The 19,174-nt window shown below is 44.2% G+C and overlaps 1 protein-coding gene across 2 annotated transcripts in view; it reads right to left on the bottom strand.

The window, feature by feature from the left end:
* LOC118359609 (transmembrane and coiled-coil domains protein 1-like) overlaps window positions 1-19,174 on the bottom strand; it is a 108,638-nt gene that overhangs the window by 68,149 nt on the left and 21,315 nt on the right. For both annotated transcript variants that reach the window (XM_052481961.1, XM_052481960.1), the window contains exons 2-3: window positions 6,920-6,967; window positions 4,636-4,949 (exon numbers count right to left, since the gene is read on the bottom strand). In XM_052481961.1, the coding sequence (XP_052337921.1) occupies window positions 4,636-4,949; window positions 6,920-6,926 (321 nt within the window). In that variant the 5' untranslated portion in view covers window positions 6,927-6,967. The remainder of the gene's footprint in view (window positions 1-4,635; window positions 4,950-6,919; window positions 6,968-19,174) is intronic.

Genomic DNA, 19,174 nt, shown 5'->3' with positions numbered 1-19,174 from the left:
GTAAACCTTCCTGGCCTGAATGAGGGGTACCTGAGCCTGGGGCTGGAGATCGTAAACCTTCCTGGCCTGAATGAGGGGTACCTGAGCCTGGGGCTGGAGATCGTAAACCTTCCTGGCCTGAATGAGGGGTACCTGAGCCTGGGGCTGGAGATCGTAAACCTTCCTGGCCTGAATGAGGGGTACCTGAGCCTGGGGCTGGAGATCGTAAACCTTCCACCGCCATGGAGAGAAGATCTATTCGACAGGGTTTAGAAACGGAGAGTATGGTGGAAGGTATAGTACTGTCATCTGTGGAGGGTGTTGAAACCAGTTCTGGACCAAAGCAGAGAGGTGGAATGACACGTTGTCCCAGATGACCGTGTATTGCATCTGGTGCATTTCATTACCTGCTGTGACGATGTGGTGCAATCGGTCCAAACATTTTGAGAATGTGAGGTGTGTTGTAAGGGCCCATTTTGACATGACGGAGGACAACCCGTGTTGTGAAATGGCAGCGCAGAGAGTGATGTTACCCCCACGTTGCCCTGGGACATTGATTATAGCCCTGTGGCCAATGATATTTCTGCCTCTCCTTCTTGCTTTTGTGAGGTTGAACCCTGCCTCTTCAATATATATGAATTCATGCAGGATTTCCTCAGCATCCATCTGCAAAACTCCCTGAAATACAGTGAAAGACAAGATTGTGTAGTTCAGGATAGGTCTAGTATACAGTCAATGTAAAGAAGTCATGTGTGCAGTATGCAACATCACAGTGCTAAAGAGAACAATACAAACCTCCACATACTCATGTCACAGCCGTTTGACCCTCTGATTCCGCTCAAAAGGCACTCAATAAAGTTGTTTCATTTGAACCTGATGTCTTTTCAGGATGCGTGCCAGTGTTGACAGAGACCTGATGGATATTATTGAAAATGGCATGGTCACTGATAATGTTGGCTTCTAGTTCTCTGAGCCTGATAGCATTATTGGCCAAAACCATGTTTATTATCGCTCTCTTGTTCTTGCGTGAATATGGGCCCCCTTCCTCCTTGTCGTTCCCGACCCTCAATCCTATGTGGAGAATAATACCATGTAACTTACTGTACAATGTCACAGGAAGGGGTATCACAAGTGCTGATATGGTGCAGACAGTAAGCGGCTGATGACTAACTGTAGACAGATCTTCTACCTGTTTTCCTGTCTAAAAGTCCTTATGCTAAGATTTGTCTGAACTCTCAGTCCAGCCTCCCTCAGCATCAATCTGTGGTTCACAACATGGTCCACTAGTGTTGCATGAGTGTCATTTGAAAAGTTTGGTCCTCTTCTTCTTTGTGCACGTTCTCCTCCTGCTTCAGGTCTTCCTCTACCTCCTTCTCCTCCTCTGTGTACTCCTCCTTCTCCTCCTCTGTGTACTCCTCCTTCTCCTCCTCTGTGTACTCCTCCTTCTCCTCCTCTGTGTACTCCTCCTTCTCCTCCTCTGTGTACTCCTCCTTCTCCTCCTCTGTGTACTCCTCCTTCTCCTCCTCTGTGTACTCCTCCTTCTCCTCCTCTGTGTACTCCTCCTTCTCCTCCTCTGTGTACTCCTCCTTCTCCTCCTCTGTGTACTCCTCCTTCTCCTCCTCTGTGTACTCCTCCTCTCACCCTCAGTGTACTCCTCCTCTCACCCTCAGTGTACTCACTCTTCTTCTGACTCCTTCCATTTTGGTTGAAGGCAGGTGAACCTACCTGCTGCATTTGTATAGTGCTTAAACCTGATTGGTGTGTCTACAATTTAGCAGTCATGTGTTTGTGCACATGGTGTAGTAATTTGACAGTCAGTGCTTTGGAATTGCAAGGAAGTGACATCATGATATACTTCTGTGTCTGATGTATACAAGTGTGTTTAGTGTTTTGCAAATCACTGTGTGTAATGTTTTGCAAATAGTGTGAAGCTGACAATGTGCGTACAGTTGTGCAAATCTAGCCTTGTGTTTTGCTCCTTGAGTGTAAGGTTTTGCTAATTGTGGGAAAAGTTCAATTTTCGTGTGTAAGCAATCGTAAAAAACTGCTTTATATCGAAGGAGTGCCTTTGATTTGATGGTCTGCGCATGTGCAGTTAGGTGCAAGACGACCGTTGGACCTGGTGACGTGTTTCTACACCTGAGTTTAGCTAGACAACTATTGCCATGACATCGCCTACAAGCGTGACCAGAGATTTCTATTGGAGAAGCAGTTTCTGCATATCTTCATACTAAACCACTGTCATCTGACCAAGAGAAGAGCAAGGCTGAAAATCGATATTCTCCTACCGGTGCCAGTCTGTATCTATTTTAGTCAAAGTGTCTGTCTTGTCTTGGCAACAATAAGTAGTGTTGTTGAATGACAAAATATTCTGGCATGGCGCCCCAACTAAAGGCATCTGTTGGATAAAGTTACGTGAACACAAATGGGCACAGTTTTCACCTGGCGCAGTAGTCTAAGGCACTGCATCTCAGTGCTAGAGGCGTCACTACAGACATCCAGGTTTGAATCAAGGCTGTATCACAACCGGCCGTGATTGGGAGTCCCATAGGGCGGTGCACAATTGGCCCAGCATTGTCCGGGTTTGGCCGGTGTAGGCCAGGAAATTGTAAATAATAATTTGTTATTAACTGACTTGCCTAGTGAAATAAAGGTTAAATAAAAAATAAGAGAGACTACTTTACCAGAGGGTATAAAAAGAACATAGCATGCTAGATAAGCAAGAGAATACTGTATGCACTTCCTCTTTGTCAGCCTTCCTTTGTTACAGAGCTCTGTCCTTTCAGACACAAGAGGCCAATTCTTACACACCGTCTGTCCCCCAGGCTGTGTGTGTGTGTGTGTGTGTGTGTGTGTGTGTGTGTGTGTGTGTGTGTGTGTGTGTGTGTGTGTGTGTGTGTGTGTGTGTGTGTGTGGTGATAGCAGTGTCTGGTACAGATATCCACCACATCTCAATGCATCTCTTACCACAGATGGACTAGCATCCCCTCTCTCAGAGAACATACAGACATACTGAAAAGGAGGTCAACACACATCTTGCGTAGCATGCCAAGCATTTCCTATTCCCACAGAATGACAGACATGCTCATTCATTCTCAGTGCTCCTACAACACCAGGAGCTCTCCTTGATACATTATGGTGATGGACAGAGTTTCTAGAACATTCAGCACTAGTTCTTCCTCCGGGGGATAATTCATCATCACACGTCTCATATCATGTTAAAAATGACAGAATCTGAGCGGCCCTGTGCAGAAAATTGGTCCGATCTAAGAGACGGCTTGACAACAATTACAGTTGAACATACCATTCTCAAACATCCCGAGAGGGGTGTTTGGCTTTCTTGCTAGGATAACGTATATCAAGCAGATGGGTCGCTCCAGATGTAGAGTCATATCTGAAATTATCTGCACTCTTGATGAAGATGACCAAAAAAGATGGCATACAATAAATAATACCAATACTGAGATAGATTGGATGAGATTGGATGATTTTTTTTTTGGGGGGGGGGATTATATTGTTTTATACTTATACAAATTAGTCAGAGAAACAGATTTTCTTTAACAAGTAATCATTTATTTTCTCAAAAAGATATGGGTCAAAACTATTGGCACCTTTGTTTTCAATACCTTTCAATAGCTTTCAATACCTTTCAATAGCTCAGCTTGCAAGGATCATGGCACTGAGCCTTTTTCTAAAATGTTTTATGAGATTGAAGAACACATTAGGAGGATCTGAGACCATTCCTCCATACAGAATCTTTCCAGGTCCTTGATATCCTCCATCTGCTCTTATGGACTGCCCTCTTCAATTTAAACCACAGGTTTTCAATGGGGTTCAAGTCCGGAGACTGAGATGGCCATTGCAAAATGTGGATTTTGTGGCCAATTAACCATTTCTTTGGGAATTTGAATGTGTGCTTGGGGTCACTGTCTTCCTGGAAGATCCACTTGCAGTCAAGTTTCAGCCTCCTGGCAGAGGTAACCAGGGTTTTGGCTAAAATGTCCTGGTACTTGGTAAAGTTCATGATGCAGTTGACGTTAACAAGGACCCCAGGACCAATCGATCAAAATAGGCCCATTAAATCAAAGATCCACTAACCTATTTTACAGTAGGTATGGGGTTCTTTCTGCATTTACATCTTTCTTCTGACACAAATCCCACCACTGGTGTGCGTGGCCAAAGAGCTCTATTTTCATGTCATCTGACCATAGCAACGGTTCCAATCCAAGTGGAAATACCCTTTAGCAAACTACAGGTGTTTACATTTGTTGGAGGACTTGAAAATAGAGCTCTTTGGCCATCAAGGGTGCCAATACAGTCTTTGGGTAGCCGGGACTCAGGAATACCTGTTTCTGACTGATCTGAGTAGGCGCAAGTATTTGTGTGTGTGTGTGTGTGTGTGTATGTACCTCTGACCTGAGCCTGGATTAACACTGCCTCTGCTCAGGAGCATTACTGGCCATTATTACACCTACAAAATGTGTCATACTCGAAACACAGAGCTTAAGCTCTCCTCAATATTTAAGAGGAGGCCTGTTGGATGATGCAGACCACCTGAGTACGACAGGACTGTATCATATCCATTACCAGACAAAACATGACCATAAACCCTGACCAAAGAAGACCCTCATATGATTGACAGCTGACATCACTCACCCTCTCTGTCTCCTCCGTGGACTGGTATCCTGACGATAGCACCACGTCGCCTGGCGTCAAGTATCCAGGGTGGTAACCAAGGGAAGGGCTACTTGGTGTGGTTTTGTCAGTGGTGGAGGAGGAGCGCGGGCGGACGGAATGCTGCTGTGCATCATAGGTAGGCCGGCGCTGGGGGGCCTGGGGGCTGCCTCTCAGAGAGGGGTCCCGGTCTCCTGCTCCGGCCCCTGTCCCGTTCCCCCCTGTCCCCTTACTGCGCCGGCTCTGCAGGCTGGTCCCTCGCCTCATGGTGCCCACAGGGCCGGCACCCTGACCAGCTGGGGGAGCAAGGAGAACACCAGAGGGGGGTCAAAGTCAGGACAACGAGTCTGCGTTGCTGCTGGAACAGCTGCTTCACACCCTGGCCCAGGACACCAATGCTCTCCCGGGCATTCTAGGTAATTTTGGAGAGGGTGTGGTGGTCTGAGTGAGAGGAACAGCTCCTGAGGCCTGAGTCCTTCGCCCCTCCTCTATGCCCTGACTCCCCTGGGTGCCTCTCACTACCCCCTCACTGCATACGATGATGCAGCACTCTCATAGACAGGGGAATAGGGCTGGGATAGGGGAGTCTGTATTGGGGGTGGTCTGGACTAGAGTGGTTGGGAGATAGGGGGATTGGTAACTTATGAGTAGAATCGAGAGTTGTTATAGTTTACGCTCTCTTTGTCAGACAGGTGGGACTGGAACAGGAGAGTACAGTAATTAACTTCTTGTCTTGCTAAGCGTTCTAACTAGATTGAGTAGAGTCGGGTAGAGTAGAGTAGGGTAGAGCATAGTATAGTAGGGTAGAGTAGAGGATGGTAGAGTATAGTATAGTATAGTATAGTAGAGTAGAGTAGGGTAGAGTATAGTAGAGTAGGGTAGAGTATAGTAGGGTAGGGTAGGGTGGAGTAGAGTAGAGTAGAGTATAGTAGGGTAAAGTAGAGTAGGTGGAGTAGAGTAGAGTAGGGTAGAGTGGGGTAGAGTATAGTAGGGTAGGGTGGAGTAGAGTATAGTAGAGTAGAGTAGAGTAGGTAGAGTAGAGTAGAGTAGAGTAGAGTAGAGTAGAGTAGGGTAGGGTAGAGTAGAGTAGAGTAGAGTAGAGTAGAGTAGAGTAGAGTAGAGTAGAGTAGAGTATAGTAGGGTAGGGTGGAGTAGAGTATAGTAGGGTTGAGTAGAGTAGGGTAGAGTATAGTAGGGTAGGGTAGGGTAGAGTAGAGTAGAGTAGGGTAGGGCAGAGTATAGTAGGGTAGATTAGGTTAGAGTTGGGTAGAGTTGTGTATAGTATAGTAGGGTAAAGTAGGGGAGGATAGGATAGAGTAGGGTTGAATAGGGTAGATTTGGGCCAGTAACCGAAAGGTTGCTGGATCGAATCCCTGACCTGACAAGGTAAAAATCTGTCATTCTGCCCTTGAACAAGGGAGTTTACCCACTGTTCCCCGGGTAGGCCATCATTGTAAATAAGAATTTGTTCTTAATTGACTTGCCTAGTTAAATTTAAAGTAGGGTGTGTGTTTTAGGGTTCACTCTCTGTCTCTGTCAGACAGGACAGGGTGGGATGGGACAGGAGAGGTCAAAGTTCAGCGGCAAGCAATGGGAGTCCATAAGGTTGCATGCATCTGCCAATCAGCTCAAAGATCACGTCCGGACTATAAACCGCTACTTTATTCCCAGGCCTAAATAAAACCTCCCGGTTTTTACAGTGACGCGGCTAATTTATGGATTTTTCACATAATGCCGTGTTTCGTTAAAGCCTATTTATTTTTGTTACAAGCCGTGTTTCGTTAAAGCCTATTTATTTTTGTTACAAGCCGTGTTTCGTTAAAGCCTATTTATTTTTGTTACAAGCCGTGTTTCGTTTAAAGGCTGTGTAAAGTTCATTTGTTTCAATGTACCGGTAGGCACCTGTGGTTTATAGACATGTGCGGCTTATTTATGTACAAAATACATATTTTTTAAATAATTCAGTGGGTGCGGTTTATATTCAGGTGCGCTTAATAGTCCAGAAATTACGGTAGTCTACCACAGAAAGAGAAGAAATGGGTTATGAGGTGGGTGGAAATAAGGGACGGACAAAAGGAAGTACACAGGAAGATGTTTTAGAACAGACACTGCTTGAAGTTGCCCGTCGACTTGACCCTGGGCCAGATATAGGGGGCAACTTCTATTAACACCACAGACACACACAAACACAAACAGGCTATGGGTTAGTTAGGGAAATGGGGATAGGAGAAAGAAACAAAAGAGAGAAATAAGTGAAAAGACCCACCTAACATGAGCCCAAAGCTGCCTAGCCTGACTCAGTGTCCAAGATCACCTGTAGAGAGAAAGAGATTGTGTGAGAGAGAGAGAGCGAGAGACTAATACACATCGACTTAATCTATATACAATCAAATACAACACCCAAGTATTGTGTGTGTGGGTATGCTGTGTGCTGCGTGCCATGTGTGTCTGCTGGTGGATTCTCTAGGAGGTAATTTGGCGTCACTAAACAGATCCTTCTGCTTACTGTGACAGTGGTGTCTGGAGAGAATGACTTCCTCAAAAAAATCAACAACCCACAGCAACACAGGCTCACTATACAAATTTACCTAACCTGCAACAACCCAAACAAACCCGACCCACATGAATTCCTATGAGGTTGAGGAGAGACAGTAATGGCCTTAGACACACATCCCTGGTGTGAAGAGAAGGCAGCTTGTCAAACACAGTGACTATTGGCACTGAGGGTTGGTAAACAAGGCAAAGTCAGGAACATTCTGAGCTCTGGGGAGTGACTGTTAAACATGCAAACTATACTGAACAAAAATATAAATGCAACATGCAACAATTTCAATGATTTTACTGAGTTACAGTTCATATAAGGAAATCAGTCAATTCAAATAAATACATTTGGCCCTAATCTATGGATTTCACAAGCAAGGGCGGAGCCATTGCCAGGGGCTTTTTATAGATATAAATACTCCTCGGCACCCCCTCAGACGATCCAGCAGATGAAGAAACTGGATGTGGAGGTCCTGGGCTGCCGCGGTCTGAAGTTGTGAGGCCAGTTGGACGTACTGCCAAATTCTCTAAAACGATGTTGGAGGCGACTTATGGTAGAGAAATGAAAATTAAATTATCTGGCAACAGCTCTGGTGGACATTCCTGCAGTCAATCTATGGTATTGTGCACATCTTAGAGTCACCGTTTATTGTCCCCATGTTCACCTATGTAATGATCATTCTGTTTAATCAGCTTCTTGATATGCCACACCAGTCAGGTGGATGGATTATCTTGGAAAAGGAGAAATGCTACCTAACAGGGATATAAACAAATTTGTGGTCAAAAATTAAGAGAAATAAGCTTTTTGTGCATGTGGAACATTTCTGGAATCTTTCATTTCAGTTCATGAAACATGGGACTAACACTTTACATGTTGAGTTTATATTTTTGTTCAGTATAAATTCCAGCAGCACAGTCATAAGAGTCTACTATATCACACATACACACCAACGCAGGGCACACAAACAGAGACAGAGAGAGAGAGAGAGAGAGAGACAGAGAGACAGAGGGACAGAGAGACAGAGAGACAGAGAGACAGAGAGACAGAGAGAGAGAGAGAGAGAGAGAGAGAGACAGAGAGACAGAGAGACAGAGAGACAGAGAGACAGAGAGACAGAGAGAGAGAGAGAGAGAGAGAGAGAGAGAGAGACAGAGAGAGAGAGAGAGAGAGAGAATGCAATCTACACAAATGCAGCATTGAAAGTCTGGGCCCACGTCAAAGCCAGTTAGCACAGTCAGCTGTTCAGTTTCACAATGGGCCCAGAGAGAGAGGAGAGAGCAGCACACGGCACAGTGACGCACACTACAGCAACACTGACACATTCACACAGCAACACAGCCACATTCACACAGCCAAACTGACATTCACACAGCCAAACTGACATTCACACAGCCAAACTGACATTCACACAGCCAAACTGACATTCACACAGCCAAACTGACATTCACACAGCCAAACTGACACACACAGCCAAAGTGACATTCACAGCAACACTGACACATTCACACAGCCACAATGACACATTCACACAGCCACACTGACACATTCACACAGCCACAATGACACATTCACACAGCCAAACTGGCATTCACACAGCCAAACTGACATTCACACAGCCAAACTGACATTCACACAGCCAAACTGACATTCACACAGCCAAACTGACATTCACAGCCACAATGACACATTCACACAGCAACTGACACATTCACACAGACACATTCACACTGACATTCACACAGTCACACAGCCATACAGACATTGACACAGTCAGACTAAAATTCATACAGCCACACTGACATTCACACAGCCACAATGACACATTCACACAGCCACAATGACACATTCACACAGCCACAATGACACATTCACACAGCCACAATGACACATTCACACAGCATCACAGACAATCACACGGCAACACTGACACATTCACACAGCCACACTGACACATTCACAACAGCCACACTGACACATTCACACAGCCACACTGACACATTCACAACAGCCACACTGACACATTCACACAGCCACACTGACACATTCACACAGCCAGACTGACACATTCACACAGCCACACTGACACATTCACACAGCCAGACTGACACATTCACACAGCCACACTGACACATTCACACAGCCAGACTGACACATTCACACAGCCACACTGACACATTCACACAGCCACACTGACACATTCACACAGCCACACTGACACATTCACAACAGCCACACTGACACATTCACACAGCCACACTGACACATTCACAACAGCCACACTGACACAGCCACACTGACACATTCACACAGCCAGACTGACACATTCACACAGCCACACTGACACATTCACACAGCCACACTGACACATTCACACAGCCAGACTGACACATTCACACAGCCACACTGACACATTCACACAGCCACACTGACACATTCACACAGCCACACTGACACATTCACACAGCCACACTGACACATTCACACAGCCACAATGACACATTCACACAGCCAGACTGACACATTCACACAGCCACACTGACACATTCACACAGCCACACTGACACATTCACACAGCCACACTGACACATTCACACAGCCACACTGACACATTCACACAGCCACACTGACACATTCACACAGCCACACTGACACATTCACACAGCCACAATGACACATTCACACAGCCAGACTGACACATTCACACAGCCACACTGACACATTCACACAGCCACACTGACACATTCACACAGCCACACTGACACATTCACACAGCCACACTGACACATTCACACAGATACATTGACACATTCACAACAGCCACACTGACACATTCACACAGATACATTGACACATTCACAACAGATACACTGACACATTCACACAGATACACTGACACATTCACAACAGCAACACTGAGACAATCACACGGCAACACTGAGACAATCACACAGCCACACTGACACATTCACACAGATACATTGACACATTCACAACAGCCACACTGACACATTCACACAGATACATTGACACATTCACAACAGATACACTGACACATTCACACAGATACACTGACACATTCACAACAGCAACACTGAGACAATCACACGGCAACACTGAGACAATCACACAGCCACACTGACACATTCACACAGATACATTGACACATTCACAACAGCCACACTGACACATTCACACAGCCACACTGACACATTCACACAGCCAAACTGACACATTCACACAGCCACACTGACACATTCACACAGCCACACTGACACATTCACACAGCCAGACTGACACATTCACACAGCCACACTGACACATTCACACAGCCAGACTGACACATTCACACAGCCACACTGACACATTCACACAGCCACACTGACACATTCACACAGCCACACTGACACATTCACAACAGCCACACTGACACATTCACACAGCCACACTGACACATTCACAACAGCCACACTGACACATTCACACAGCCACACTGACACATTCACACAGCCAGACTGACACATTCACACAGCCACACTGACACATTCACACAGCCACACTGACACATTCACACAGCCACACTGACACATTCACACAGCCACACTGACACATTCACACAGCCACACTGACACATTCACACAGCCACACTGACACATTCACACAGCCACACTGACACATTCACACAGCCACACTGACACATTCACACAGCCACACTGACACATTCACACAGCCACACTGACACATTCACACAGCCACACTGACACATTCACACAGACACATTCACACAGCCAGACTGACACATTCACACAGCCACACTGACACATTCACACAGCCACACTGACACATTCACACAGCCACACTGACACATTCACACAGCCACACACACAGCCACACTGACACATTCACACAGCCACACTGACACATTCACACAGCCACACTGACACATTCACACAGCCACACTGACACATTAGCCAGCCAGACTGACACATTCACAGCCACACTGACACATTCACACAGCCACACTGACACATTCACACAGCCACACTGACACATTCACACAGATACATTGACACATTCACAACAGCCACACTGACACATTCACACAGATACATTGACACATTCACAACAGATACACTGACACATTCACACAGATACACTGACACATTCACAACAGCAACACTGAGACAATCACACGGCAACACTGAGACAATCACACAGCCACACTGACACATTCACACAGATACATTGACACATTCACAACAGCCACACTGACACATTCACACAGATACACTGACACATTCACAACAGATACACTGACACATTCACACAGCCACACTGACACATTCACACAGCCACACTGACACATTCACACAGCCACACTGACACATTCACACAGCCACACTGACACATTCACACAGCCACACTGACACATTCACACAGCCACACTGACACATTCACACAGCCACACTGACACATTCACACAGCCACACTGACACATTCACACAGATACATTGACACATTCACAACAGCCACACTGACACATTCACACAGATACATTGACACATTCACAACAGATACACTGACACATTCACACAGATACACTGACACATTCACAACAGCAACACTGAGACAATCACACGGCAACACTGAGACAATCACACAGCCACACTGACACATTCACACAGATACATTGACACATTCACAACAGCCACACTGACACATTCACACAGATACATTGACACATTCACAACAGATACACTGACACATTTACACAGACACACTGACACATTCACACAGATACACTGACACATTCACAACAGCAACACTGAGACAATCACACGGCAACACTGAGACATTCACACAGATACATTGACACATTCACAACAGCCACACTGACACATTCACACAGATACATTGACACATTCACAACAGATACACTGACACATTCACACAGATACACTGACACATTCACACAGATACACTGACACATTCACAACAGCAACACTGACACATTCACACAGACACACTGACACATTCACACAGATACACTGACACATTCACAACAGATACACTGACACATTCACACAGATACACTGACACATTCACAACAGCAACACTGACACATTCACACAGACACACTGACACATTCACACAGCCACACTGACACATTCACACAGATACACTGACACATTCACAACAGATACACTGACACATTCACAACAGATACACTGACACATTCACAACAGATACACTGACACATTCACAACAGATACACTGACACATTCACAACAGCCACACTGACACATTCACACAGATACACTGACACATTCACAACAGATACACTGACACATTCACAACAGATACACTGACACATTCACAACAGATACACTGACACATTCACAACAGATACACTGACACATTCACAACAGCCACACTGACACATTCACACAGATACACTGACACATTCACAACAGATACACTGACACAGACAACAGCCACACTGACAACAGATACACTGACACATTCACAACAGATACACTAACACATTCACAACAGATACACTAACACATTCACAACAGATACACTAACACATTCACAACAGATACACTAACACATTCACAACAGATACACTAACACATTCACAACAGATACACTAACACATTCACAACAGATACACTAACACATTCACAACAGATACACTGACACATTCACAACAGATACACTGACACATTCACAACAGATACACTGACACATTCACAACAGATACACTGACACAGACACAACAGATACACTGACACATTCACAACAGATACACTGACACAGACACAACAGATACACTGACACAGACACAACAGATACACTGACACAGACACAACAGCAACACTGACACATTCACAACAGATACACTGACACAGACACAACAGATACACTGACACATTCACAACAGATACACTGACACATTCACAACAGATACACTGACACATTCACAACAGATACACTGACACATTCACAACAGATACACTGACACAGACACAACAGATACACTGACACAGACACAACAGATACACTGACACAGACACAACAGCAACACTGACACATTCACAACAGATACACTGACACAGACACAACAGATACACTGACACATTCACAACAGATACACTGACACATTCACAACAGATACACTGACACATTCACAACAGATACACTGACACATTCACACAGCCACACTGACACAGACACAACAGATACACTGACACATTCACAACAGATACACTGACACAGACACAACAGATACACTGACACATTCACAACAGATACACTGACACAGACACAACAGATACACTGACACATTCACACAGCAACACTGACACATTCACAACAGATACACTGACACAGACACAACAGATACACTGACACATTCACAACAGATACACTGACACATTCACAACAGATACACTGACACAGACACAACAGATACACTGACACAGACACAACAGATACACTGACACAGACACAACAGATACACTGACACATTCACACAGCAACACTGACACATTCACACAGCAACACTGACGCACTCACAACAGATACACTGACACAGACACAACAGATACACTGACACAGACACAACAGATACACTGACACATTCACAACAGATACACTGACACATTCACAACAGCAACACTGACACATTCACAACAGATACACTGACACAGACACAACAGATACACTGACACAGACACAACAGATACACTGACACAGACACAACAGATACACTGACACATTCACAACAGATACACTGACACAGACACAGACACAACAGATACACTGACACAGACACAGACACAACAGATACACTGACACATTCACACAGCAACACTGACACATTCACAACAGATACACTGACACAGACACAACAGATACACTGACACATTCACAACAGATACACTGACACAGACACAGACACAACAGATACACTGACACAGACACAGACACAACAGATACACTGACACATTCACACAGCAACACTGACACATTCACAACAGATACACTGACACAGACACAACAGATACACTGACACATTCACAACAGATACACTGACACAGACACAGACACAACAGATACACTGACACAGACACAGACACAACAGATACACTGACACATTCACACAGCAACACTGACACATTCACAACAGCCACACTGACACATTCACAACAGATACACTGACACATTCACAACAGATACACTGACACATTCACAACAGATACACTGACACATTCACAACAGATACACTGACACATTCACAACAGATACACTGACACAGACACAACAGATACACTGACACATTCACAACAGATACACTGACACAGACACAACAGATACACTGACACATTCACAACAGATACACTGACACATTCACAACAGATACACTGACACATTCACAACAGATACACTGACACATTCACAACAGATACACTGACACAGACACAACAGATACACTGACACAGACACAACAGATACACTGACACATTCACAACAGATACACTGACACAGACACAACAGATACACTGACACATTCACAACAGATACACTGACACAGACACAACAGATACACTGACACATTCACAACAGATACACTGACACAGACACAACAGATACACTGACACATTCACAACAGATACACTGACACATTCACAACAGCAACACTGACACATTCACAACAGATACACTGACACAGTCACAACAGATACACTGACACATTCACAACAGATACACTGACACATTCACAACAGCAACACTGACACATTCACAACAGATACACTGACACAGACAACAGATACACTGACACATTCACAACAGATACACTGACACAGACACAGACACAACAGATACACTGACACAGACACAACAGATACACTGACACATTCACAACAGATACACTGACACATTCACAACAGATACACTGACACAGACACAACAGATACACTGACACATTCACAACAGATACACTGACACATTCACAACAGCCACACTGACACATTCACAACAGATACACTGACACATTCACAACAGATACACTGACACATTCACAACAGATACACTGACACATTCACAACAGATACACTGACACATTCACAACAGATACACTGACACATTCACAACAGATACACTGACACATTCACAACAGATACACTGACACATTCACAACAGATACACTGACACATTCACAACAGATACACTGACACATTCACAACAGATACACTGACACATTCACAACAGATACACTGACACAGACACAACAGATACACTGACACATTCACAACAGATACACTGACACATTCACAACAGCAACACTGACACATTCACAACAGATACACTGACACATTCACAACAGATACACTGACACATTCACAACAGATACACTGACACATTCACAACAGATACACTGACACATTCACAACAGATACACTGACACATTGACACATTCACAACAGATACACTGACACATTCACAACAGATACACTGACACATTCACAACAGATACACTGACACATTCACAACAGATACACTGACACAGACACAGACACAACAGATACACTGACACATTCACACAGCAACACTGACACATTCACAACAGCCACACTGACACATTCACAACAGATACACTGACACATTCACAACAGATACACTGACACATTCACAACAGATACACTGACACATTCACAACAGATACACTGACACATTCACAACAGATACACTGACACAGACACAACAGATACACTGACACATTCACACAGCAACACTGACACATTCACAACAGATACACTGACACATTCACAACAGATACACTAACACATTCACAACAGATACACTGACACATTCACAACAGATACACTAACACATTCACAACAGATACACTGACACAGACACAACAGCAACAAGTAACAGCAACTGACACAGACACAGACACAACAGATACACTGACACATTCACAACAGATACACTGACACATTCACAACAGCCACACTGACACATTCACAACAGATACACTGACACATTCACAACAGATACACTAACACATTCACAACAGATACACTGACACAGACACAACAGATACACTGACACATTCACAACAGCCACACTGACACATTCACAACAGCAACACTGACACATTCACAACAGATACACTGACACATTCACAACAGCAACACTGACACATTCACAACAGATACACTGACACATTCACAACAGCAACACTGACACATTCACAACAGATACACTGACACAGACACAACAGATACACTGACACATTCACAACAGATACACTGACACATTCACAACAGATACACTGACACATTCACAACAGATACACTGACACATTCACAACAGATACACTGACACATTCACAACAGATACACTGACACATTCACAACAGATACACTGACACATTCACAACAGATACACTGACACAGACACAACAGATACACTGACACAGACACAGACACAACAGATACACTGACACATTCACAACAGATACACTGACACATTCACAACAGATACACTGACACAGACACACTGACACAGACACAGACACAACAGATACACTGACACATTCACACAGCAACACTGACACATTCACAACAGCCACACTGACACATTCACACAGATACACTGACGCAGACACAACAGATACACTGACACATTCACAACAGCCACACTGACACATTCACAACAGATACACTGACACATTCACAACAGATACACTAACACATTCACAACAGATACACTGACACAGACACAACAGCAACACTGACACATTCACAACAGATACACTGACACATTCACAACAGCCACACTGACACATTCACAACAGATACACTGACACATTCACAACAGATACACTAACACATTCACAACAGATACACTGACACATTCACAACAGATACACTGACACATTCACAACAGCAACACTGACACATTCACAACAGATACACAACAGATACACTGACACAGACACAACAGATACACTGACACATTCACAACAGATACACTGACACAGACACAACAGATACACTGACGCATTCACAACAGATACACTGACACATTCACAACAGATACACTGACACATTCACACAGCAACACTGACACATTCACAACAGATACACTGACACAGACACAACAGATACACTGACACAGACACAACAGATACACTGACACAGACACAACAGATACACTGACACAGACACAACAGATACACTGACACATTCACAACAGATACACTGACACATTCACAACAGATACACTGACACAGACACAACAGATACACTGACACAGACACAACAGATACACTGACACAGACACAGACACAACAGATACACTGACACATTCACAACAGATACACTGACACATTCACAACAGATACACTGACACATTCACAACAGATACACTGACACAGACACAACAGATACACTGACACATTCACAACAGATACACTGACACAGACACAACAGATACACTGACACAGACACAACAGATACACTGACACAGATACACTGACACAGACAGATACACTGACACAGACACAACAGATGACACACACAACACAGACACATTCACAGATACACTGACACAGACACAACAGATACACTGACACATACACAACAGATACACTGACACATTCACAACAGAAACACTGACACATTCACAACAGCAACACTGACACATTCACAACAGCAACACTGACACATACACAACAGATACACTGACACAGACACAACAGATACACTGACACAGACACAACAGATACACTGACACAGACACAACAGATACACTGACACATTCACAACAGATACACTGACACATTCACAACAGATACACTGACACATTCACACAGCAACACTGACACATTCACACAGCCACACTGACACATTCACACAGATACACTGACGCAGACACAACAGATACACTGACACATTCACAACAGCCACACTGACACATTCACAACAGATACACTGACACATTCACAACAGATACACTAACACATTCACAACAGATACACTGACACATTCACACAGCAACACTGACACATTCACACAGCAACACTGACACATTCACAACAGATACACTGACACATTCACAACAGATACACTGACACATTCACAACAGATACACTGACACATTCACAACAGATACACTGACACATTCACAACAGATACACTGACACATTCACAACAGATACACTGACACATTCACAACAGATACACTGACACAGACACAACAGATACACTGACACATTCACAACAGATACACTGACACAGACACAACAGATACACTGACACATTCACAACAGATACACTGACACAGACACAACAGATACACTGACACAGACACAGACACAACAGATACACTGACACATTCACAACAGATACACTGACACATTCACAACAGATACACTGACACATTCACAACAGATACACTGACACAGACACAACAGATACACTGACACAGACACAACAGATACACTGACACATTCACAACAGATACACTGACACATTCACAACAGCCACACTGACACATTCACAACAGATACACTGACACAGACACAACAGATACACTGACACATTCACAACAGATACACTGACACATTCACAACAGATACACTGACACAGACACAACAGATACACTGACACAGACACAACAGATACACTGACACATTCACAACAGATACACTGACACATTCACAACAGCCACACTGACACATTCACAACAGATACACTGACACATTCACAACAGCCACACTGACACATTCACACAGACACACTGACACATTCACAACAGATACACTGACACAACAGATACACTGACACATTCACAACAGCAACACTGACACATTCACAACAGATACACTGACACATTCACAACAGATACACTGACACATTCACAACAGCCACACTGACACATTCACACAGACACACTGACACA

This window comes from Oncorhynchus keta, chromosome 27, assembly GCF_023373465.1.
Source record: "Oncorhynchus keta strain PuntledgeMale-10-30-2019 chromosome 27, Oket_V2, whole genome shotgun sequence".
Taxonomy (NCBI): domain Eukaryota; kingdom Metazoa; phylum Chordata; class Actinopteri; order Salmoniformes; family Salmonidae; genus Oncorhynchus; species Oncorhynchus keta.
Note: the sequence above shows the minus strand (reverse complement) of the source record. Positions and strands in the feature narration are given on the sequence as shown.